General features: G+C 42.4%; 2 protein-coding genes across 3 annotated transcripts; one reads left to right on the top strand and one right to left on the bottom strand.

Annotated features, from left to right (window-relative positions):
* The first annotated feature begins 226 nt into the window (after window positions 1-226).
* SLX1A (SLX1 homolog A, structure-specific endonuclease subunit) lies at window positions 227-7,219 on the top strand. Of its 2 annotated transcripts, none has more exons than XM_067469837.1 (7): window positions 227-301; window positions 1,328-1,540; window positions 1,827-1,878; window positions 2,924-3,253; window positions 3,507-3,640; window positions 3,745-3,832; window positions 5,384-7,219. In XM_067469837.1, exons 2-7 carry the CDS (start codon window positions 1,368-1,370, stop codon window positions 5,411-5,413), a joined length of 807 nt encoding a protein of 268 aa, XP_067325938.1. In that variant the 5' UTR covers window positions 227-301; window positions 1,328-1,367; the 3' UTR covers window positions 5,414-7,219. The 2 variants fall into 2 exon arrangements, with proteins under 2 accessions (XP_067325938.1, XP_060636305.2); XM_060780322.2 differs by having other exon boundaries at window positions 234-301; window positions 1,334-1,540.
* Window positions 6,551-20,633, bottom strand: LOC132777826 (zinc finger protein 24-like). The gene is made up of 5 exons (XM_060780305.2): window positions 20,499-20,633; window positions 13,489-14,306; window positions 11,540-11,666; window positions 9,490-9,970; window positions 6,551-7,808 (listed from the first exon to the last, which is right to left on the bottom strand). The coding sequence occupies exons 1-5, from the start codon at window positions 20,536-20,538 to the stop codon at window positions 7,793-7,795; spliced, it is 1,482 nt and encodes a 493-aa protein (XP_060636288.2). The 5' UTR covers window positions 20,539-20,633; the 3' UTR covers window positions 6,551-7,792.
* Between the last annotated feature and the right edge of the window lie 3,202 nt (window positions 20,634-23,835).

Consider the following 23,835-nt stretch of genomic DNA (forward strand, 5'->3'; position numbering starts at 1 on the left):
ACTTCCGCCTCTCGTTATCCCCCCCCCTCAGGATCCCTTCAGCCAATCGGGTTGGTTTGAGGCTACATCCGCTTCGGATTGGAACAGCCAATCAGTGGTTCCCAATCTTTGACCCTCCAGGACTTCATTTCCCAGAAGCCTCAGCTACCTGGGCCAACTGTCAGGAATTCTGGGAGTTGAAGTTCAAAAAGGAGAACTGTAGTCTTTCAAAAATATATAAGTGGGGAGTTTTTATTTCCGGCAGACTTGTTAATGTCAGAGATGGGAAGCAGAGGAGAAGAGGAATCCTGGTGACCCAAAGGTATGAAGTCCCCTTTGCCTTGGATTGTATGGCAGGCAGGAATCCCACCATTGGAGCAGTGCTTCCAATGGAGGCAGTGCAGGGGCTTGAATCTCTCGTACTGAATCTACACTGTAGAATTAATACAGTTTGACACCACTTCAACTACCATGACTCATGGGAGTCCTGGGAGTTGTAGTTTTACAAAGCCTTCTCTGCCAAAGAGGGCTGGTGCCTCACCAAAGTACAACTTCCATAGTTCCATAGCATTAGGCCATGACAGTTAAAGTGGTGTCAAACTGCATTAATTCTACAGTGTAGATGCGCTCCATGTTTCCTGAGGACTGGACTCTGGAGCTTTCAGTAGTGCAGTGGGTTAAACTGCTGAGCTGCTGAACTTGTTGATCGAAAGGTCGCAGGTTCGGATCTGGGAGAGGTGTGAGCTCCCGCTGTTAGCCCCAGCTTCTGCCAACCTGGCAGTTCGAAAACATGCAAATGTGAGTAGATTAATAGGTACCGCTTCTGCAGGAAGGTAATGGCTCTCCATGCTGTCATTCTGGCCACATGACCTTGGAGGTGTCTACGGACAACGCCGGCTCTTGGGCTTAGAAATGGAGATGAGCACCAACCCCCAGAGTCAGACACAACTGGACTTAATGTCAGGGGAAAACCTTTACCTAGACTTCTCTGTGTGTTTTAAGAATAACTTTATTGAGACAGGAACGACTTTATTTGTTGTTGTTGTTTTTGTTGTGTGCCTTTGAGAGTGAATGGCTGCCTGCCCCACTGAACACCCTGGGAGCCAAGGACTGCCCATTCTCTCTCTTAACAACCTTGTAGGTAACGAGCCCAAGCACAAAATTAATGTATTATTTTTGTGCTTGGCCTCATGTTAGCCGCCCGAGTCCCCTTTGGGGAGATGGAGGCGGGTTATAAATAAAGATGATGATGGTGGTGATGATGATGATTATTATTAATCATATATAAGCTTCCATACTGTATATGTAGTGATGACACTAAATTAGGGCTATAATACTATTTTCTCAGCTCTAGAGCCCTTGGATGTCTTCAGCATCTGGATGCAGCCATGGTGGTAGAGGTGTGCAGTTTCTTTGGGGTCTATCTCCTCTACTGCACCAATCCGCGGTATCATGGACGCATCTACATTGGCTTCACAGTCAATCCTGAACGGCGTATCATTCAGCACAATGCTGGGAAGCGCCGAGGCGGAGCCTGGAAGACAAGCGGCCGTGGACCTTGGTAATTTATGGGAATAACAGAAAGCTTCCTGAGTGATGAATCAGACCATTGGCCCATCTAGTTCAGTGTTGTCAACACTGACAAGTAGGGTTTAGAGTCCTATCTGGAGATGTTGCAGAATAAAGTAAAGCTTCTGCTACTGTGCTTTGGCCCTTCATATTTCCCCTTTCTATCTACCTTCATTTTTATCTCTGTTGTTCTGAAGGGACATTTAGGACCTGCTGGGAATTGTGATCTTGGAGGCATGCATATTGGGAGGCTAAACATGCTTCTTCTCTTCTTCCAGGGACATGGTGCTGATTGTCCATGGTTTTCCTTCAGATGTAGCAGCCCTCCGGGTATGGTGCTTTTGTTTGTACTCACAACTGCTTTTCTTCTGTATGTTGCTGTTGTTAATTGCCATCAAATCACCTCTAAATGAGAACTGAACAGGATAAATTATTAACAGTCCTGCTTGCAAACTCAAGGGTGGTCTCTCTGTCGCATCTATCTCCCACAATGTGATCTTTTTCTTTGTCTTTCATTTTCCATGTATTATTATTTTATATCCAGTGAGTTGTTAGTTTTGTCTCAGAATGAAAAATTAGCAAGACAGATAATTAATAGTCCAGCTGGAGCCCCTGGTGACACAGTGGGTTTGAATCCTTGTGCCAGCAGGGGAGAGTGGGTTGAGCTCCTTCTGTCAGCTCTAGCTCCCCATACGGGGACATAAGAGGAGCCTTCCACAAGGATGGTAAAAATATCAAACATCCGGGCGTCCCCTAGGCAACATCCTTGCAGATGGCCAATTCTCTCACACCAGAAGTGACTTGCAGTTTCTCCATGTTGCTCCTGACATCCCTGCTCAGATCTTACAAACCCAGAGCGGTGTCTTCCTTGCATCTCTCCCCATAATGTGATCTTCCTCTTTCCTAATATAATGTAATGTAATATATTGTACATACATATATTTATAATATTATAATGTAATACAATATAATACAATACTAATACTAATAATATATTATAATTAAATATTTTACATTACATGTAATATTACTAATAATATTACAATATAATGGTATAGTAAAATATAGTAATATATAATACTGATATTATACTATGCTAATAATATAATATTTGTATATATATCTTGTAAGCCGCTCTGAGTCCCCTTCAGTGTGAGGGGGGCAGCATATAAATGTTGTAAATAAATAAATAAATAAAAAATTTCCATTACCTTTAAAACTATTCCGTTTTTCCAGGGGATCATGTCATCTCACAATAAGTCCAAAGTACAATAGCCTCAGCTTAGTTATTTTGGCTTCTAGGGAGTATTTGTTGTGCTGAAGATTTCTCAGTGAACTCTTTTGATTTGGGTCACTTTGTTATTTCTTCCCACAGTTCGAGTGGGCCTGGCAGCACCCGCACTCCTCCCGCCGCCTCAACCACGTTACCCGCCGCACCTCCCGGGAGCGTCAATTTGACTTCCACCTGCGTGTTTTGGCCCACATGCTCCGCACTGCTCCCTGGTGCCGCCTGCCCCTCACCATCCGCTGGCTCAAGCAGGAATATACCCGAGACTTCCCTCCGGACTTGGAGCCTCCGCTGCACATGCCGGTGGCCTATGGGCCAGTGAGAGCTGTCAAGGAGACCAAGGGAGCAAAAGCAGCACCTTCAGAGCAACAGGGGGTGACTCTGAAACGTTGTAGTGTCTGTCTGAAAAGGTTCCAGGTAATAGTCGGGCTGCATTTTAGTGGGAAACTTGGTTTGTGGGTGAGTGAGGATGCTCAGGAATTTAGTGGTCACTAGAGGGTTCCTGGTACCATCTATTGCTGATCTTTCAGAATTTGTATATCCCTTCCCATTCTAAAAGGTAAACAATTCTCTCCTGTGCCATAGGAATAGACATAAAAATTAAAAGTCTAAGTATGGTGGTATTTTTTGTTTTATCCATCTGTTCTACTTATGAATTCTTCCTTTGCAGGAAGGAGATGATGACATCCTCCTGCACTGTTTTCGCCCAGGCTGCACCATGGTTGCACATATCATGTGCCTGGCTAATTTTTTCCTAGAGAAAGAACCAGATCACATCCTGCCCATAGAAGGCCAGTGCCCAGGGTAAGTAGGTCATCCTGGACTATGGCAGAATTAAAAGGTGGCAAAACATGGGTGAAATTGAAATATTGGCACTGAATCCCCCTTTCCTCCCTCTTTTTCCTTAGTTGCAAGAATCTTGTGCTTTGGGGAGATCTGATCCGTCATCATAAAGGCTGTTACGGTGACCTAGAGGCTGATCCCACATCCTCTCAAGTAAAAATCTCTTTGTTATTCTTGGTACTGGAAAACCAATGGGCTATATATTCAAATGGGAGATTTATGCCCTTTTTATATTACAGAGATGTTTTGTCTTTATGCTTCTCTTTCCCCATGGACACCAACAATGATTTGTTTGGGTTGTTGTAGGTTTTTCGGGCTGTATGGCCATGTTCTAGAAGCATTCCCTCCTGACCTTTCGCCTGCATCTATGGCAGGCATCCTCAGAGGTGACCTCACAACCTCTGAGGATGCCTGCCATAGATGCAGGCAAAACATCAGGAGAGAATGCTTCTAGACATGGCCATACAGCCCGAAAAACTTACAACAACCCAGCGATTCTGGCTATGAAAGCATTTGACAATACAATTTGTTTCCTTAAAATTAGCAAACTCCTTTCCGTTTGTGTTGTTGAAAGTTTTCATGGCTGAAACCACTGGGTTGCTGTGAGTTTGGCTATTTGGCCATGTTCCAGAAACATTATCTTCTGACCTTTCGCCCACATCTGTGACAAGCAGCCTCGGAGGTTGTGAGGTCTGTTGGAAACTAGGCAAGTGGGGTTTATATATCTGTGGAATGTCCAGGATTGGAGAAAGAACTCTTGTCTGTTGGAGGAAAGTGTAAATGTTGCAATTGGCCACCTTGAGTAGCATTGAATGGCTTGCAGCTTCAAAGCTTGGCTGGTTGCTGTGGGGGGGATCCTTTGTTCGGAGGTGTTAGCAAGCCCTGATTGATTCTTGCCTGGAATCAATCAGAAAAAAATGCTGGACCACTCCAACAACTACCATGTCAGACTACACAGAGAAGCATGTGGACAATTTCAACAGAAAGGAGAAAATCATGAAAATGAACAAAATCTGGCTACCAGTATTTAAAAAAACTCTAAAATCAGGATAGTAAATAAAGAGCAACACTAAAAAAACAGGGGAATTGCAGCCAAGAATAAATCAGGGTCAGCTAACACCTCCCAACAAAGGATCACCAGCAACCAGCCAGACTATGAAGCTGCAAGGCCATTCAATGCTAATCAAGGTGGCCAATTGCAACATTCACACATTCCTCCAACAGACAAGAGTTCTTTCTCTCACCCTGGACATTCCACAGTTATATATACCTCACTTGCCCAGTTTCCAACAGACTTCACAACCTCTGGGGATGCCTCCCACAGATGTGGACAAAACATCAGGAGAGAATGCTTCTAGAATGTGGCCATACAGCCCAGAAAATTCACAGCAAACCTTTCCCTTTATTTGTTAACTCACTTCCCTCAAGGTATATTGTCAGCGGCCTTCAAATTGATTTTGATTTATGGCAACTTTATGCCAGTGTTTTCTAGGAAAGATTTATTCAGAAGTGGTTTGTCATTGCCTTCCTCTCAGGCTGAGAAAGTGTGACTAGCCTCAGGTCACGCAGTAAGCATACTCAACTGAGGAAGCAATGAAAACCCAATCTTTCAGAATACTAGTCCTATGTTGTATGAATTCTACTGTATAGCTCACACATACATGGTATAAGTTGTAACCACCATTTCTCTATTTTGTCACATAGGAACACTGGGCTAATGAACTGCAACTGTGAAGTGCCCCTTTAAAAGGTGATCAAGGTTCAATCTTCCTCCAGAAGAATACCCAGGAATGCCAGGATTTTTGTGTGGACCAGCTCCTTTGACTCTTCTGCATGTGGAGTATTCTTCTACTTCCCTTTTCCCAGCTGGATCTGGGACTTTCAAAGTTCCAGCCCCAGAATCATGCATCCAATGAACTACCGTACTTAATTTTATTAAGTGCAATAATTAATGGACCAAGAATTGGGCATATCTATGAAATTAGTGTGGTATGCGTGGGACAGAATTCTTAGCCTCTGAGAAGAACAAAGAGTAAGCGCTGACTGGATGAAGGAAATGTAAAATTGGGTTCCCCAACTCATTTGGACTGCAAATCCCATAATTTCTAACTTGAACGTGCTCATCGTGGCTTCTGCAGCTGGAGTGCAAGATCTTTGGAAGGTGCCAGGTTCTCTTCAATTGAACTAGATTATTGAACATTTTCTCCAGCCTATATGCCATAATTTCCTGGCAGCGAGTGCATTGAACTGGCATTCCAGTGTATCAGATCACTGACATTATAGCTTGCCTATGACTACCAAGAGAAATCTGCTATGAAGTAGGAATAGAGATGTGAAATTAGTGAGCAACTGAACAGGGGCCAGTTCCCTCTGCGGAGGCACCCTCATGGATAGCACTTCCCCCAGCAATACATGTTTTCCTTTCAAAGCAGTGACAGGAAGTGACATAACATCACTACCTATGACTGTGTTAGAAAGGGAGTTTACAGAAAAAAATGCTTAATTTTTTGGTACAGTTTAACACTCACTCTTCACTGTGGAAACAATATGTAACAGCCCTTAGATTTGCAAAGGCTCAGAACTATATCACGTTCTTTCAAAACAAGAGGTAGATTCTGCTATATTAATGTTTCCCTTAATTTAAATACACACCCATTTGCAACAGGGATGGGAATCTTATGTCGTTTTCCAGGTTCCCATCAGTCCTCACCAACACCTCGTTAGGGCTTCTGGGATTAGAAGTAAAAAATCATCAGAAAGCTTCCATGACTGATTACATTGACAGAATGAACCTCCATGGCTAAGAATCCTATGATCCATCCTTCCCAGTTATATGCCCTTTTGCGAAGACTACAAGGTGCATACAAAAGCAATAAGCATCCTGCTTAAGAAACAACTGTTGGCAGGTTTTATTAAACCAATGTTTGGACTTGCGGGCATTTGATAAACATGTATTCTTCAGTCAAACCTTTCAGACAAAGTCTAGGAAACAGCAAAATATATTATTGTATTGCTTTTTAAAAGGAATGAGGTGCTTAACAGTCATGTCAGCTTGGCCTCATTTAATTAAAACAGCAAGGTCATACTGCAGTCCTGTGTGATCGCTGCAAAGGAACTTCCCTTGGACTCTATGAAGTGCTCTTTAGCAACAGTAGACCCTGAAGAGGAGCCAGGTGTGTGTCTCTCTTTTTTATTCAGTCTGCTTTCCTTGCAGCTTGGTTTGTCAAATCTTCAGTCACCGTGTCCTTTTGCCTTTAACAACACCTTGGTATGCAAAGATGAACAGGTGACAATTTTGTGTCAATGCTGTGAAACCTGTTGATTGTTGTATACATTAATATTCAAGGAATACAAGCACACCAGGACAGTATTTCTTTAGATCAGATGTCAATATTCTCTCCAGATCAATACCTGGCATTTGTTTTAACTTGGATTTAGGCTGCACCTCTTTCCCAGTGGGTCGCATCCTTTGGTCAGGTGCAGAACAAAGTCTTGACTGCTGTCAAATGATGGAATAAAGTGTAATTTTCCCCTAGTAAATATGTTTCTTTGCTGCTCGATCGTATTTTGCTTTTACATGCTTTGATACATCTTGATGGGAAGTCTGCTTCTGGCATTAATACAGCAGAGCAATTCTGGCTTGGTAAAAACGTTAGCTACTTCATCAAAAATAGAAGTTCTCCAAGTCCTGCCTTCCAGCAGCATCTCTAATGTGGGTTCTGAGTCCAAGCCAGAGGCCACCATGAAATGCCAACTCCTTCAGCAAGAAAGTCAATAACAATGTACTAAACAGTTTAGAAGCTGAACTCCTCACCATCATTCTGCATCAGGCAAAGTTGGGTGACGTTCCTATCTCTGATACTCCCTCCGTTTCCTTGGCTTTCACCAAATGATAGAAGCAGGCAGAGATCTCTGACTTGATCAGGGTGGGTGTCCCTGAAAGTTGCTTGTCTTCTGTCACGTTTCACCAGAATTGATCAGGCAAGCAATGCATATTCTCATGGCTGCCATCACACTCTGCAGCAGCTTAGCTTCTACTCCAAACCTTGCAGCACAAACAGGCGACTGCAAGGCTTTCATGCTCTCCACCCATTCGTAGCCATCCGTACTTTGTCAAGATCTTCCTTGGCTGCAAGCAAAGTTTAAATATACATTAGCAGAAGGTTAAAAGAGCAAAGCAACCCAGGGCTCATTTTCCCCAAGTGGGACAAACTTTGTTTTATGGTGAGCTAATCAATTTTTTTTTTGGAACTCAATAGTTAACCAACCTATGTCTGCTGAGCTCAGAAACAAGATCTGTTTTGTTCAATAGGATTTAATCCTATGGAAGTGTGCAGAGAAGAGGAGTCTGAGACCTAAGACTGCATGCTGTGCAGACTTACCAGGGAGTAACTCTGAATATAATACAAATTACTTTTAAGATGACATGCACAGGATTCTTGATCAAGAAACAGTCTCTCTCTCTTCTTAAGACTTCACCAGGAATGGCTCATAAAGCTTCGAGCTTAGTTCAAAATAAGGAGCAGTCAAATTTGGTTATTCTAGCAAGAGTTGAGTTAGTGGATTTCTGCAAATCCAAAAGTCCTCCTGCATTCACAGTGTGGAGTTCATCAGCTTCTCTTTTTCAGACTGAACCTTGTAATTTCCTGTTGATTGAGAGCCAAAATGAATTATTAAATCTACCTCTTCCTACTTCCTTTCCATTTTGCACACATCTATCTAACAACACATTCTCCAGCCCTGCTGCATGGTGTTACATTAAAACCAAGATTGGGCACTATCAACACGAAGCTCTAGGTGAGAATGAAAGCAGAGGCCATTCCACTAGGCTGAGGAATTTTATATTAACAATGTATACTTCCAGCTTGATTAGGTTGGCCCCATTCTTGCTAGCCTTCCGCAAGCAGGTCAAGACTTTATTTTTGCAAGCAGGCCTTTGGAGAAGGAGAAGGGACACATTGCTGGGTGGTTGTTGGTGGGATTTTGGGGGAAATTGGGTGTTTAAAATAGCGTTTTAATTGTATTTATTGTATTTTAACTGTATTTTTAACCTGACACACAGTGCTATTTAATTGTTTTTTTTTCCAATTTTTATATTTGCTTTGGTTTAACTTGATCAAACTATGTTGCTATGATTGAATCACCTTGAGTCACCTCAGGGAGAAAGGCAGGGCATAAATAAAGTTAATAACAACAGTAATAATACTTCAGTTTTCTTCATTTCCTTTCCCTTCCTCCTTTCCTTTTCTTTTGATCCTGAGTCTTTTTTAGACAGAAAGCCTGAGTCTAAATACTGCCTTGATCTTTTTTAAAAAATTGACAACAAAGAATGATTACTTACTTGGAAAATATTTCCAAATGTAGAGTGTGGTATAAATATAGTAATTTAAAACTGTACTTTCTACTATTTATTATGTGTGTTATTTTATCATATATCATATAAGAGCCCCCGGTGGCACAATGGGTTAAACTCTTGTGCCGGCAGGACTGAAGACTAACAAGTCACAGGTTCGAAATCGGGGGAGAGCACAGATGAGCTCCCTCTGTCAGCTCTGGCTCCCCATGTGGGGACATGAGAGAAGCCTCCCACAAGGATGGAAAAACATCAAAACAACCAGGCATCCCCTGGCCAATGTCCTTGCAGATGGCCAATTCACTCACACTGGAAGTGACTTGCAGTTTCTGAAGTCACTCCAGACACAGAGGAAAAAATTATCATAAACTGAGTCCCTTTGGGGAGGTGAAATATAAACCAAGCTAGCAAGCAAAGAAATGATATATAAATAAGAGGGAAACTGAGGTTTTCTTACCATGAATGGCGCCTCTGGTGGTTGGTGACATGCGAGCGCCGCGTGAACCTCTTCCCGCAGTAGGCGCATTGGTGCGGCTTCTCCCCAGAGTGGATGAGGAGGTGCTTTGTGAGGGTTGTGTTCCGGTTGAAGCTGTTCCCACATTCTGGGCACTGGTATGGCTTCTCGCCCGTATGGATCCTTTCGTGCCGAATCAAGTCCCACTTCTTCCGGAATCGCTTCCCACACTCTTTGCAAAGATGCCGTTTTGTTTCCGGGTTAGACAGGGCCTCACCAAGGCCTCTGTTCTGGATCATCCTCACAGACAGGCAACCCTTTGGCTGCCTTCCCAATCCGGGCTCACTCATGTGCGATCTTTTCGGATCACCCCTTGGGAAAAAAGCCTCTCCGAATCCTCCCTGAAGTCTCCTTCCTTGCTCTTCCAGCTCAGCTTCTCCCTGGAGCAGATCCTTGGTCCCATTTCTGGTCACAAAGTTCTCTTCTGTTGGGAGAAAAGGGAAAAAGTGTTCAGGGCTTCTGGTGTTGCACGCAGAGATGGGCAACAATGGAAGGGCGATTCATTCATCCAATAACCCCCGCTCCACAGGCCAAAATGCCTCTCTTTCTCAGTCCGTCTCAACATGACAACTGGAAGTGATATTGCATCACTTCCACTTGCCATTTTGGAAGCAACTCTAATAAAAACAGAGAAATAGGGCAGTTCTGGAGTGAAACGTGTTCTGCATGTTTAGTGTGCTTTCTATGTGCTTCTAAGGCAAAATCATGCTGACAGTATTTTTAAATGAGGGTCCGCGGATTTGGAGATATTTGAAATGGTTTTTAGGGTTTCCGGACAAATTCTTTCCTGGATCCCTGGTATTCCTTGTGGTCTCGTGCAAGAACAGGAGAGCTCTGGCCCTTTGCAAATCAGTTCATAAATTCACAAAATGATTACGTGCATAGATGTTCCAGTGTGATTTCTTTTAGTGTTTTTAAATTAACTTGTGTGTTTCATACCTGTGAATTAAAGTGTTCTGAAATTTTACTGGAAAACTTGGGTCCCTTTCTCACCTTTCACACTTTAATTCCTAAAGAAATCTTATTCAGTGATATATAACACAATAAAAAACCAGCTCATTTCTGGATTTGGAATGGAAAATTTCTATAAAGCAGGATACATTTTAAAAATAATTTTAACATCCTTAATTTTGTAGGTCTGTGTAATCAAACCACTGAGATCGTTTTAGAATTTGGAGGAAGTAGGTCAGTGGCTAGTTATCTGTCAGCCAGTGTTCGAAAAGGCTTTAGACAAAATATGGCATCAGGGCAAGAAGAAAAACATATGGATTACCATATATACTTGAATATAAGCCAACCCAAATATAAGCAAAGGCACCTTATTTTATCACAAAAAACGTATTGACTCAAGTATAAGACAAGGATGGGAAATGCAGCAGCTACTGGTAAATTTCAAAATAAAAATAGATTCTAATAAAATTACATTAATAGAGGAATCCGTAGGTTAAATTTTTTTGAATATTTACATAAAACTGTAATTTAAGATAAGACTGTCCAACACTGATTAAACCATTATTCTAACCTTCTTCAATGTAAATATGCTTATGTATCCTTCCAATAATAATAGAGTAAAATAATAAATGTAATAATAATAATAGAGTAAAATAATAATAATAATAGAGTAAAATAATAAAAATGTAATAATAACAGTAATAATAGAGTAAGATAATAAATGTAATAATAATAATAGAGTAAAATAATAAAATGTAATAATAACAGTAATAATAGAGTAAAATAATAAATGTAATAATAATAAAGAGTAAAATAATAAATGTACTTATAATAATAATAATAACAGAGTAAAAAAATAAATAACTTTGACTCAAGTATAAGCTGAGGGGACTTTTTCAGCCTTAAAAAAGGACTGAAAAACTCATCTTATACTTGAGTTTATATGGTAATCCTAAATTTTATATATGAGTGAACAGAGACTTAAGTCTTACCTAAACAAAAGTAACATCCCTTAATAGAGACACCTTGTCCTTGCAATTACCTTGCAAACTGATACCTTCATTTTCAACTTGTTTGGCCTCTCTGCGTGGATGTCGCTGTGCTGCCTCAGACAGAGGCTGATCTACAGTGGGAGAATTGACAATCACCATCTCAATTGGCACAATTACCTGAAACAAAATGTTGAAACAAGATCAAGACAGTTGAACCATAGTGGAAAAACTGTTATCATTTTGGAGCTCAGAACTGTTATTGTTTCAAGGACTGCCACTCTCAGTAAACACCGGCATTACACCTAGGGGATTCTGGAAGCTAGAGTGCTCCAAAGGAACTTTCCCAATCACTGAATTATATTTCAGAGACAGAATCTGTTTTCCTGCTTGAGTTTCCATGTTTTGGACCATATGGAACTGGACTAAACACAGGATTTTCACATCCAGAGAATGACAAGGAAATCCATGCAATACACAAGGAAGAAAGTACAGTTATTTCTGCTACAGCTTGAGGATCCCTTATCCAAAATACTTGGGACTGGAAACATTTTGGAAATAAATAAATAAATAAATATTTAGCTAAGCATTTTAAAGTAAAGGTAAAGGTTTCCCCTTGACATTAAGTCTAATCAAGTTTGACTAAGCTAAAGAGCCGGCGTTGTCTGTAGACATCTCCTAGGTCATGTAGCCATCATGACTGCATGGAGCGCCGTTACCTTCCTGCCAAAGTGGTACCTATTGATGTACTCACATTTGCATGTTTTCGGACTGCTAGGTTAGCAGAAGCTGGGGCTAACAGCGGGAGCTCACCCTGCTCCTGGGATTTGAACCTGCAATCTTTCGGTAAGCAAGTTCAGCAGGTTAGCAGTTTAACCTACTGCAAAACCGGGGGCACACATATACGGTACATACATATGTATGCACCACACACATATATCCATATCCATATGGATCAGTGGTTCTCATCCTTCCTAATGCTGCGACCCCTTCATACAGTTCCTCATGTTGTGGTGACCCCCAACCATAAAATTATTTTCGGTACTACTTCATAACTGCAATTTTGCTACTGGTATGAATCATAATGTAAATATCTGATATGCAGGATGTATTTTCATTCACAGGCCAAATTTGGCACAAATACTCAATACGCCCAAATTTGAATACTGGCGGGGTTGGGAGTGGGATTGATTTTGTAATTTGGGAGTTATAGTTGCTGGGATTTATAGTTCACCTACAAAGAGCATTCTGAACTCCAGCAATGATGGAATTGAACAAAGCTTGGCACACAGAACTCCCATGACCAACAGAAAATACTGGAAGGGTTTGGTGGGCACTGATCTTGAGTTTTGGAGTTGTAGTTCATCTACATCCAGAGAGCACTGTGGATTCAAACAATGATGGATCCTGACCAAACTTCACACGAATACTCAATCTGCCCAAATATGAACACTGGGGGAGTTTGGGGAAAATAGACCTTGACATTTGGGAGTTGTAGTTGCTGGGATTTATAGTTCACCTACAAAGAGCATTCCGAACTCCAGGAATGATGGAATTGAATCAACCTTGGAACACAGAACTCCCATGACCAAGAGAAAAAACTGGAAGGGTTTGGTGGGCACTGACCTTGAGTTTTGGAGTTGTAGTTCATCTACATCCAGAGATCACTGTGGACTCAAACAATGATAGATCTGAACCAAACTAGGCACAAATATTTCATATGCCCAAATATGAAGACAGATGGAGTTTGGGGGAAAGAAACCTTGACATTTGGGAGTTGTCGTTACTGGGATTTATAGTTCACCTACACTCAAAGAGCATTCTGAATCCCACCCCCCAACGATAGAATTGGGCCAAACTTCCCAATGACCAACAGAAAATACTGTGTTTTCAGATTATCTTTGATGACCCCTCTGACACCCCCTTGCAACCCCCAGGGGTCTCGACCCCCAGGTTGAGAAACACTGACATGGATACAGCCTAGGATGGAGAGGTTCCTCACCTGCTGGGCCCACCTCTCCGCCTCTTGCTGCCGCTGCAGGAACTCTTCCGCCAGGACCACAGCCCGGTCGCAGGTCTCAGGGCCGCGTTCCCGGATCCAGTCCTGCATGTCCTGCGGCAGGATGAAAAGGAACTGCTCCAGGATGAGCAGGTCCAGGATCTGCTCCTTGGTCTGGCTCTCCGGCCGCAACCACCGCCGGCAAAGCTCCTGCAGCTGCCGGCACGTTCCCCTTGGCCCCTTAGCCGCCTGGTAGGAGAAGTGCCGGAAGCCTTGGCGGTGCGACTCAGTGGTGAGAGAGTCATCCAGGCGCAGAACGGCCACCTTGACCTTGCCATGGTCCTCCTTGTCCTTGGCCTCTGGGCCAAAATAGGCCTGCCGGGCTTGACCGCCGAGGACGGGCATGAGCCGCGCCACCCACTCTTCTCTTGGGCGCTGTGTGGTGTCCGCCATCCGCTCGAAGGCGGCCAAGTAGGCCTCAGTGTTGGTCCCTTGACCTGCATGAGGCAACTGGAGGCTGTCCCACTCTGTGGCGGTCACGGGAGGTGGCAACAACTCCAACACTCTGGGCCACTGACCATCCCAGCCCTGCAATGGCTCCTCGGGCAGCTCCTGCTTCACTTTGGAGAGCAAATCTGCAGTTCCTGATTGGATTAAGAAGGGGAATTTTCCATCTCCTTCTACGGTGGTGCCATCCCCTTGGCACTGAGCCTCCATTTTCACTTGAGCTTGCAACAGAAGACCAGGGTCCGCCATTTTGTTTTGTTGGGCCGCCATCTTGTTTGCCTCCACTGTCTCCCTGAAGGAAACCTTTTCAGGGCCTAAAATAGTCAATTCTAAGTTTATTTCAATACACCATATTTCGTCGACTCTACGTTTATTCAATATAACACAGTGCGTCAAGTCTACGTTTATTTCAAGATACCATATTTCTTCAATTCTAAATTTACTTCACTATATCACATTTCCTCAATGCTGAGTTGATTTCAATATACCACATTTTTTCCATTCTAAGTTAATATCAATGCACCACATTTCTACAATACTGTTTGTTTCAGTGTACCATATTTTTATCAATCCTAAATGTATTTCAATATGCTACACTTCTTGGATTCTAAGTTTATTTCAATTTACCATATTTCTTCAATCCTAAATTTATCTCAATCTATATATATATAAATGTTCTGTGTGTAATGAGTATCCTAAAAACAAAAGAACCAATGAATGAAACCACACCAAATTTGGCAACAAAACGTCTCACAACACAAGGAGTGACCATCACTCAAAAAATTATGATTTTTGTCATTTGGGAGTTGTAGTTGCTGGGATTTATAGTTCACCTACCATCAAAGAGCGTTCTGAACCCCACCAATGATGGAATTGAAGCAAACTTGGCACACAGTTCTCCCATGACCAACAGAAAATACTGGAAGGGTTTGGTGGGCAGTGTCCTTTGGTTTTTAGAGTTGTAGTTCACCTACATCCAGAGATCACTGTGCACTCAAACACTGATGGATCTAGACCAAACTCTACACAAATACTCAATATGCCCAAATGTGAACACTGGTGGCATTTGAGGAAAATAGAATCTTGACATTTGGGAGCTGTAGTTGCTGGGATTTATAGTTCACCTACAATCACTGAGCATTCTGAACCCCACCAATGATAGAATTGGGTCAAACCTCCCACACAGAACCCCCATGTGGGCCACAGCAACACGTGGCAAAGGATGGCTAGTATACCATATTTCTTCAGTCTTAAGTTTATTTCAGTATGCCATATTTCTTCAATCCTATTTCAATTTACCACATCGTTTCAATCTTAAATTTATTTCAATATACCATATTTCTTCAATTCTAAGATCCACTGACTGCAAGACAGACATTAATTTCAGTACCACCAATGCACCCCATTTTAGAGATGTTTACATGTGGCTTAAAGTGTGTCTTAGAATAGAAGAAATGCTGTATTTTAATATTTTTAATGTTTACTGCTCTAGTGTATACAGCAGGGGTCCTCAAACTTTTTAAACAGAGGGCCAGGTCACAGTCCCTAAAACTATTGGAGGGCTGGATTATAATGTGAAAAAAGCATGAATGAATTCCTATGCACACTGCGCATATCTTATTTGTAGTGCAAAAAACACTTAAAAACAACAAAATGAAGAACAATTTTAACAAATATAAACTTATTAGTATTTCAATGGGAAGTGTGGGGCTGCTTTGGCTTATGAGATAGGATTGTTGTTGTTGTTGTGTGCTTTCAAAGCATTTCAGACTTAGGTTGTCCCTGAACAAGGGCCGGATAAATGACCTTTGAGGGCTATATTCGGCCCTTGGGCCTTAATTTGAGGACCCCTGGTATACAGTATACAATTGTTTAATTATTATCATTATTATTATTATGGATTCCTGGGGGATTATGATTATATTTATATTTATGGAATCTTGGGTTTATATTATTATTATTATTAAATCCTGGGGCTGATATTATTATTATTATTATTATTATTATTATTATTATTATTTACAGAATCCTGGGGTTACATTATTATTATTATTATTATTATTATTAAATTTGGGGATTCTTTTTTTAAAAAAAATATTATTATTGTGTTGTTGTGAGCTTTTTGAGCTGTATGGCCATGTTCCAGGAGCATTCTCTCCTGACATTTCACCCACATCTATAGCAGGCATCCTTAGAAGTTGTGAAATCTGTTGGAAATTGGCCATCTTGATTAGCGTTGATGGCCTTGCAGCTTCAAAGCCTGGCTGCTTCCTTTGTTGGGAGGTGTTATTATTATTATTATTACATTGGTTTTCAGGTCTGTTTGTGGGATTATTTGGGGTGCTGATTCAGAAAACTGAATTGGATAGACTGCATTGGGCAATCCTTTGTTGGGAGATGTTGTTATTATTATTGTTATTATTATTATTATATTGGTTTTCAGGTCTGTTTGTGGGATTATTTGGGGTGCTGATTCAGAAAACTGAATTGGATAGACTGCATCGGGGAATCCTTTGTTGGGAGATGTTATTATTATTATTATTATTATAGTTTTCAGGTCTGTTTGTGGGATTATTTGGAGTGCTGATTCAGAAAACTGAATTGGATAGACTGCATTGGGCAATCCTTTGTTGGGAGATTTTTATTATTATTATTATATTGGTTTTCAGGTCTGTTTGTGGGATTATTTGGGGTGCTGATTCAGAAAACTGAATTGGATAGACTGCATTGGGGAATCCTTTGTTGGGATATGTTGTTGTTGTTGTTGTTATTATTATTATTATTATTATTATTATTATATTGGTTTTCAGGTCTGTTTGTGGGATTATTTGGGGTGCTGATTCATAAAACCACACTGGATAGACTGCATCTAGTCTCTTAGATTGGATTATCATGATTTTGTTATGGTAAGCAGATGGCAACTGATAGATGGCACATGTCTCAAAAACTAGAGCAGATAGGGGGAAACTGGTGCCATTTTTTGATTTAGCAGATCAAAGATTCCCAGAAACAGGTCTAACATTTGAAGCACTAAAATCTGTGTTGTTGTTGTTGATGATAGAATCATAGAATCATAGAATCAAAGAGTTGGAAGAGACCTCATGGGCCATCCAGTCCAACCCCCTGCCAAGAAGCAGGAACATTGCATTCAAATCACCCCTGACAAATGGCCATCCAGCCTCTGCTTAAAAGCTTCCAAAGAAGGAGCCTCCACCACACTCCGGGGCAGAGAGTTCCACTGCTGAACGGCTCTCACAGTCAGGAAGTTCTTCCTAATGTTCAGATGGAATCTCCTCTCTTGTAGTTTGAAGCCATTGTTCCATTGCGTCCTAGTCTCCAAGGAAGCAGAAAACAAGCTTGCTCCCTCCTCCCTGTGGCTTCCTCTCACATATTTATACATGGCTATCATATCTCCTCTCAGCCTTCTCTTCTTCAGGCTAAACATGCCCAGTTCCCTAAGCCGCTCCTCATAGGGCTTGTTCTCCAGACCCTTGATCATTTTAGTCGCCCTCCTCTGGACACATTCCAGCTTGTCAATATCTCTCTTGAATTGTGGTGCCCAGAATTGGACACAATATTCCAGATGTGGTCTAACCAAAGCAGAATAGAGGGGTAGCATTACTTCCTTAGATCTAGACACTATGCTCCTATTGATGCAGGCCAAAATCCCATTGGCTTTTTTTGCCGCCACATCACATTGTTGGCTCATGTTTAACTTGTTGTCCACGAGGACTCCAAGATCTTTTTCACACGTACTGCTCTCGAGCCAGGCGTCCCCCATTCTGTATCTTTGCATTTCATTTTTTCTGCCAAAGTGGAGTATCTTGCATTTGTCACTGTTGAACTTCATTTTGTTAGTTTTGGCCCATCTCTCTAATCTGTCAAGATCGTTTTGAATTCTGCTCCTGTCCTCTGGACTATTGGCTATCCCTCCCAATTTGGTGTCGTCTGCAAACTTGATGATCATGCCTTCTAGCCCTTCATCTAAGTCATTAATAAAGATGTTGAACAGGACCGGGCCCAGGACGGAACCCTGCGGCACTCCACTTGTCACTTCTTTCCAAGATGAAGAGGAAGCATTAGTGAGCACTCTCTGTGTTCGTCCACTTAACCAATTACAGATCCACCTCACCGTAGTTTTGCCTAGCCCACATTGGACTAGTTTCCTTGCCAGAAGGTCATGGGGGACCTTGTCGAAGGCCTTACTGAAATCCAGGTACGCCACATCCACGGCATTCCCCGCATCTACCCAGTTTGTAGCTCTATCGAAGAAAGAGATCAGATTAGTCTGGCATGACTTGTTTTTGATAAATCCATGTTGACTATTAGCGATGACTGCATTTGTTTCTAAGTGTTTGCAGACCGCTTCCTTAACAATCTTTTCCAGAATCTTGCCCGGTATCGATGTGAGGCTGACCGGACGGTAGTTGTTTGGGTCGTCCTTTTTTCCCTTCTTGAAGATTGGGACCACATTGGCCCTCCTCCAATCTGCTGGAACTTCTCCCGTTCTCCAAGAACTCTCAAAGATGGTTGCCAATGGTTCCGAAATGACTTCCGCTAGTTCCTTCAGTACTCTTGGGTGTAGTTGATCTGGCCCTGGGGACTTGAACTCATTAAGAGCGGCCAGGTATTCCTGGACGACTTCTTTCCCAATTTGGGGTTGGATGTCCTCCAATCCCTCATCCACTCCATCTTGCTGAGGTTGAAGACTCTCTTTTTGTGAGAAGACCGAGGCAAAGAAGGCATTAAGTAGTTCTGCCTTTTCCCTGTCCCCTGTCAGCATTGCCCCATCTTCTCCTCGAAGAGGTCCTATCGCCTCCTTGTTTTTCCTTTTTCTACTGACATAAGAATAGAAGCCCTTTTTATTGTTTTTAATGTCCCTGGCAAGTCTGAGCTCGTTTTTTGCTTTAGCTTTGCGGACCTTTTCCCTGCAGGTGTTGGCTATTTGTTTGAATTCTTCTTTGGTGATTTCTCCCTTTTTCCACTTCTTGTGCATGTCTCTTTTGTGTCTTAGCACAGTTAGAAGTTCTTTGGACATCCATTCTGGCTTCTTTGCACTTGTCCTATTTTTTCTTTTTGTTGGCACGGTTTGCAATTGCGCCTTGAGTATTTCACTCTTGAGAAATTCCCATCCATCCGTAGCTCCCTTGTCTTTTAGTATCTGTGTCCACTGAATGCTGCTCAGCGTTTCCTTCATTTTTTGGAAGTCAGCTCTCCTAAAGTCCAAAATGCGGGTTTGACTTGTCTTAGTTTCGGCCTTCCTTTGTACCTCAAATTGCAGGAGCACATGGTCACTTGCCCCTAAAGATCCTACCACTTTGACCGCATCGATCAGGTCCTCCGCATTTGTTAGGATGAGATCAAGAGTAGCCAATCCCCTTGTTGCCTCTTCTACCTTTTGGACCATGAAATTGTCTGCAAGGCAAGCGAGGAATTTGTTGGACCTTGTACTCTTGGCCGAGTTTGTTTTCCAGCAAATATCGGGATAGTTGAAATCGCCCATGACTACTACATCTCTTTTCTGTGCCTGTTTGGTCAACTGTTGGCAGAAGACTTCATCAAGATCTTCCTCCTGGCTTGGGGGTCTGTAGTAGACGCCTACAACGACATCTTTTTGAGTCCCAGTTCCCTTGATTTTTATCCAGATGATTTCAAGCTGGTTTCCCAGATTGCTGTCTTGAATTTCTTCTGCCGCATAAGAGTTTTTGACATATAAGGCTACTCCGCCTCCTCTCCCCTTTGTTCGGTTTCTGTGAAAGAGGTTATACCCCTCGATATCTACATTCCAGCGATAGGAGTGATGATGGTGATGATTGTTATTATTATTATTTACACCTCACTTTTGTGTCTTGATGGAGACACAAAGTGTTCATAGCCTGCAGTGCTCTCTTCCAGATACCTGCCATTTTTGGCAACCCATTTAACCGCTGGAAGGATCCTATGAAAAAAGAAGGGGTCTGTAACTTATCCAGATGCAACACTTAAGCAAAACTAGCTTTATACAAGTACCATTTTTGAAATGACAGCTGGAGTATCTATATACTATCAGTTCACTGGGTTGCTGTGACTTTTCCGGGCTGTATGGCCATGTCCCGGAAACATTCCCTATCAACTCATTTGTGGTTATCTACTATTATGATAGAGAAGCATTATGGTGAAGTTATTTGAATGCTGAACTATGGGTGCATCTACAATGTAGAATTAATACAGTTTGATACCACTTTAACTGCCATGGCTCTGGAATCCTGACTGTTTTACTGTTTTGCTTTAGTTTTCTCTGTCAAAGAGTGCTGCAGCCTCACCAAACTGAAAAACCCCAAGATTCCTCAACCTTGATCCATACTAATTAAAGCGGTATCGAACTGCGTTAATTCTGCAATGTAGATGCATCCTAGGACACAGAGCAATGGATTCAAATGTTTAGGGACACCTAAACATAAGGAAGAACTTCCCCTCCTGGCTGTTTTGAGCCCCTATCATCTACCTCTCATCCCACCAGGACTCACCCTTTGCAGCTTCACTTCTTTTGCTGGAAGAGAAGGACATTAAACCTTCAAAAAGCACAATTTTCTTGGGCGGAAAAGGGAAAGTGCAGCCGCATGTTGGGGACCTCCCTGGAGCCCTTCTGCAGCCTCTCTAGGACAACTAGCCTGCCCTTTTTGGATTTTTTAACCCACTGCTTCCCAAACTCTAGTTTTCTAGGTGCTTTGGACTTCAACTCCCAGAGTCCCTATTCATTGGCTGAAGCAGCAGAGGCTTCTGGGAATTGAAGTCCAGAAACCTGGAGGACTCTGAGTTTGGGACACTTGCAAGCTTGAAGATCTGCAGAAGACTCATTTGAAGTGTTTGACAACAACAACAACAAAAAGGAGGAATCTTGCACTTATTTATCTGGCTGTTTTTCAAGATAGCATTAGATCAGAATCGTTCTGTTTATTGCTTTGTAATATTTCTCTTTTATATTCATTCTGCTACACATGTATGTCAGTATGTATGTAAATAATATCTTAGAGCCATATATATATATGGCACTAAGACTGATAAAGTAGTGTCGAACTGCATGACGGCTTAAATTGACGATTGTCTTAATGTTTTATGATGTCTTATTCTGTTTTATTTACCATATATTCTGGCATATAAGACGCCTGGGCATATAAGACGACCCCCAACTTTTCCAGTTAAAATATAGAGTTTGGGATATATTCGCCATATAAAACTACCCCTTTTCCAATGCACACCAAATAAATAATTTTAAAAGCATCAGATTTGATTTCAGTATGGTTGTTCATTCGTTCAGTCGTCTCCGACTCTTCGTGACCTCATGGACCAGCCCACGCCAGAGCTCCCTGTCGGCCGTCACCACCCCCAGCTCCTTCAAGGTCAGTCCAGTCACTTCAAGGATGCCATCCATCCATCTTGCCCTTGGTCGGCCCCTCTTCCTTTTGCCTTCCACTTTCCTCAGCATAATTGTCTTCTCTAGGCTTTCCTGTCTCCTCATGATGTGGCCAAAGTACTTCAACTTTGTCTCTAGTATCCTTCCCTCCAATGAGCAGTCGGGCTTTATTTCCTGGAGGATGGACTGGTTGGATCTTCTCGCAGTCCAAGGCACTCTCAGCAGTTTCCTCCAACACCACAGCTCAAAAGCATCGATCTTCCTTCGCTCAGCCTTCCCTAAGGTCCAGCTCTCACATCCGTAGGTTACTACAGGGAATACCATGGCTTGGACTAGGCGGATCTTTGTTGCCAGTCTGTTGTCTCTACTCTTTACTATTTTATCGAGACTGGACATGGCTCTCCTCCCAATAAGTAAGAGTCTTCTGATTTCCTGGCCACAGTCTGCATCTGCAGTAATCTTTACGCCTAGAAATACAAAGCCTTTTTTTTTCCAATATGGTAATTTTCCTAATATTGTACCTCCTTTTCTGCCTCTCAGATCTCACACATGCGAACCTGCACCGCTTATTTATTTTTTATTTATTATTTGGTTTACTTTTACCCCACCCTTCTCACCCCGAGGGGGACTCAGGGCGGCTTACATAACCAAGGCACAATCCGATGCCCATAACATACAACAGTAATAAAACAAAATAGCATAAATTAGCCATCAACAATGATACATTACATCTATAACCGGTAAAACCAATAAAAATTTCATACAAACCAATACAAACCAATTACTCCTTATTGCCGGTCCATGTTCGCTATCTCATAGTTCAAAGTTTCCATTCCGCTTTTATCAGACCTGTCTGGTTGTCCTTACCTAGTTAGCAGATTACCCGAAGGCCTGGTCCCACAACCACGTCTTTACCTTCCTCCTGAAGGACAGGAGAGATGTTGATGCCCTGATATCCCCCGGGAGTGAGTTCCACAGGTGAGGGGCCACCACTGAGAAGGCCCTGCTCCTCGTCCCCACCAGCCTCACTTGGGAAAGCGGTGGGATCGAGACCAGGGCCCCCTCAGATGATCTTAATTCCAAGGGGGGGGGGGACATAGAGGGAGATACGTTCGGACAGATACACTGGACTGGAACCGTACAGGGTTTTGTAGGTCAAAACCAGCACCTTGAATTGAGCTCGGAACTGAACCGGCAGCCAGTGGAGCTAACACAGCAGAGGGGTGGTGTGCTCCCTGTATGTCGCTCCGGTGAGCAGCCTGGCTGCCGCTCGCTGGACCAGTTGAAGTTTCCAAACCGTCTTCAAGGGCAACCCCACGTAGAGTGCGTTGCAGTAGTCTATTTGGGATGTATGCAGTAGTCTATTCGGGATGTAACCACAGATTCTCCAATCTGGATTGGAAGTTTCAGTACCCGCTCTATAAGACGACTCCTGGTGTATAAGACTACTCCAGCGTATAAGGATACTCCCGTCTATAAGATGACCCCGCGTATAAGACGACACCTGACTTTTGAGAAGATTTTCTTGGGTTAAAAAGTAGTCTTATACACCAGAATATATGGTAATATGTATATCTATGTTGTTGTTAGCCGTCCTGAGTCCCTCTGTGGAGGTAGAGATAGGATGGAATATAAATGTCCTAAATAAATAAATAAATGTACAGATACTATTGAATCTAATACACCCATTATGGCAGGGGTGTATTGGGCACACAGAGGACTGGCCGACTTGGAAGGCGCTGAACAGACTGCGCTCTGGCACCACGAGATGCAGAGCCAACCTTCAGAAATGGGGCTACAAGGTGGAATCCTTGACATGCGAGTGTGGAGAAGAGCAAACCGCTGACCACCTGCTGCAATGCAACCTGAGCCCTGCCACATGCAGAATGGAGGACCTTCTTGCAGCAACACCAGAGGCACTCCAAGTGGCCAGATACTGGTCAAAGGACATTTAATCAACTACCAAACTCACAAACTTGTATTTTGTCTGTTTGTTTGCTTTGTTCTGTTAGAAATGTAATATAATTGGTGGTTGCCCTGACACGACAAATAAAAATATATAAATACATGGCAGTGGTCCTCAAACTTTTTAAACAGAGGGCCAGATCAGAGTCCCTAAAACTGTTGGAGGGACGGATTATAATTTTTTAAAAAATGAATTAATTCCTATGCACATTGCACACATCTTATTTGTAGTGAAAAAAATAATACAATAATTTAAATGAAGAACAATTTTAACAAATATCAATTTATTAGTATTTCAATGGAAAGTGTGGGCCTACTTTTGGCTGATGAGATAGGATTGTTGTTGTTGTGTGCTTTCAAGTCGTTTCAGACCTAGGTTGACCCTGAGCGAGGGCCGGGTAAATGAGCTTCAAGGGCCGCATCCGGGCCCCGGGCCTTAGTTTGAGGACCCCTGCATTATGGCATTAGATTGCATCACATGATAA

This window comes from Anolis sagrei, chromosome 6 (genome assembly GCF_037176765.1).
Source record: "Anolis sagrei isolate rAnoSag1 chromosome 6, rAnoSag1.mat, whole genome shotgun sequence".
NCBI lineage: Eukaryota > Metazoa > Chordata > Lepidosauria > Squamata > Dactyloidae > Anolis > Anolis sagrei.

Bases quoted from the DNA above. Each gene is read 5' to 3' on its own strand.
- SLX1A (XM_067469837.1), top strand. From the start codon at position 1,368: ATGGTGGTAGAGGTGTGCAGTTTCTTTGGGGTCTATCTCCTCTACTGC. The intron at 1,541-1,826 runs GTAATTTATGGG...CTCTTCTTCCAG, and splicing joins ACAAGCGGCCGTGGACCTTG to GGACATGGTGCTGATTGTCC. The intron at 3,833-5,383 runs GTAAAAATCTCT...TTTGTCACATAG, and splicing joins CTGATCCCACATCCTCTCAA to GAACACTGGGCTAATGAACT.
- LOC132777826 (XM_060780305.2), bottom strand. From the start codon at position 20,538: ATGTCCTTCTCTTCCAGCAAAAGAAGTGAAGCTGCAAAGG. The intron at 14,307-20,498 runs GTGAGTCCTGGT...TGACTATTTTAG, and splicing joins AAGAAGTGAAGCTGCAAAGG to GCCCTGAAAAGGTTTCCTTC. The intron at 11,667-13,488 runs GTGAGGAACCTC...ATTTTGTTTCAG, and splicing joins CGGAGAGGTGGGCCCAGCAG to GTAATTGTGCCAATTGAGAT.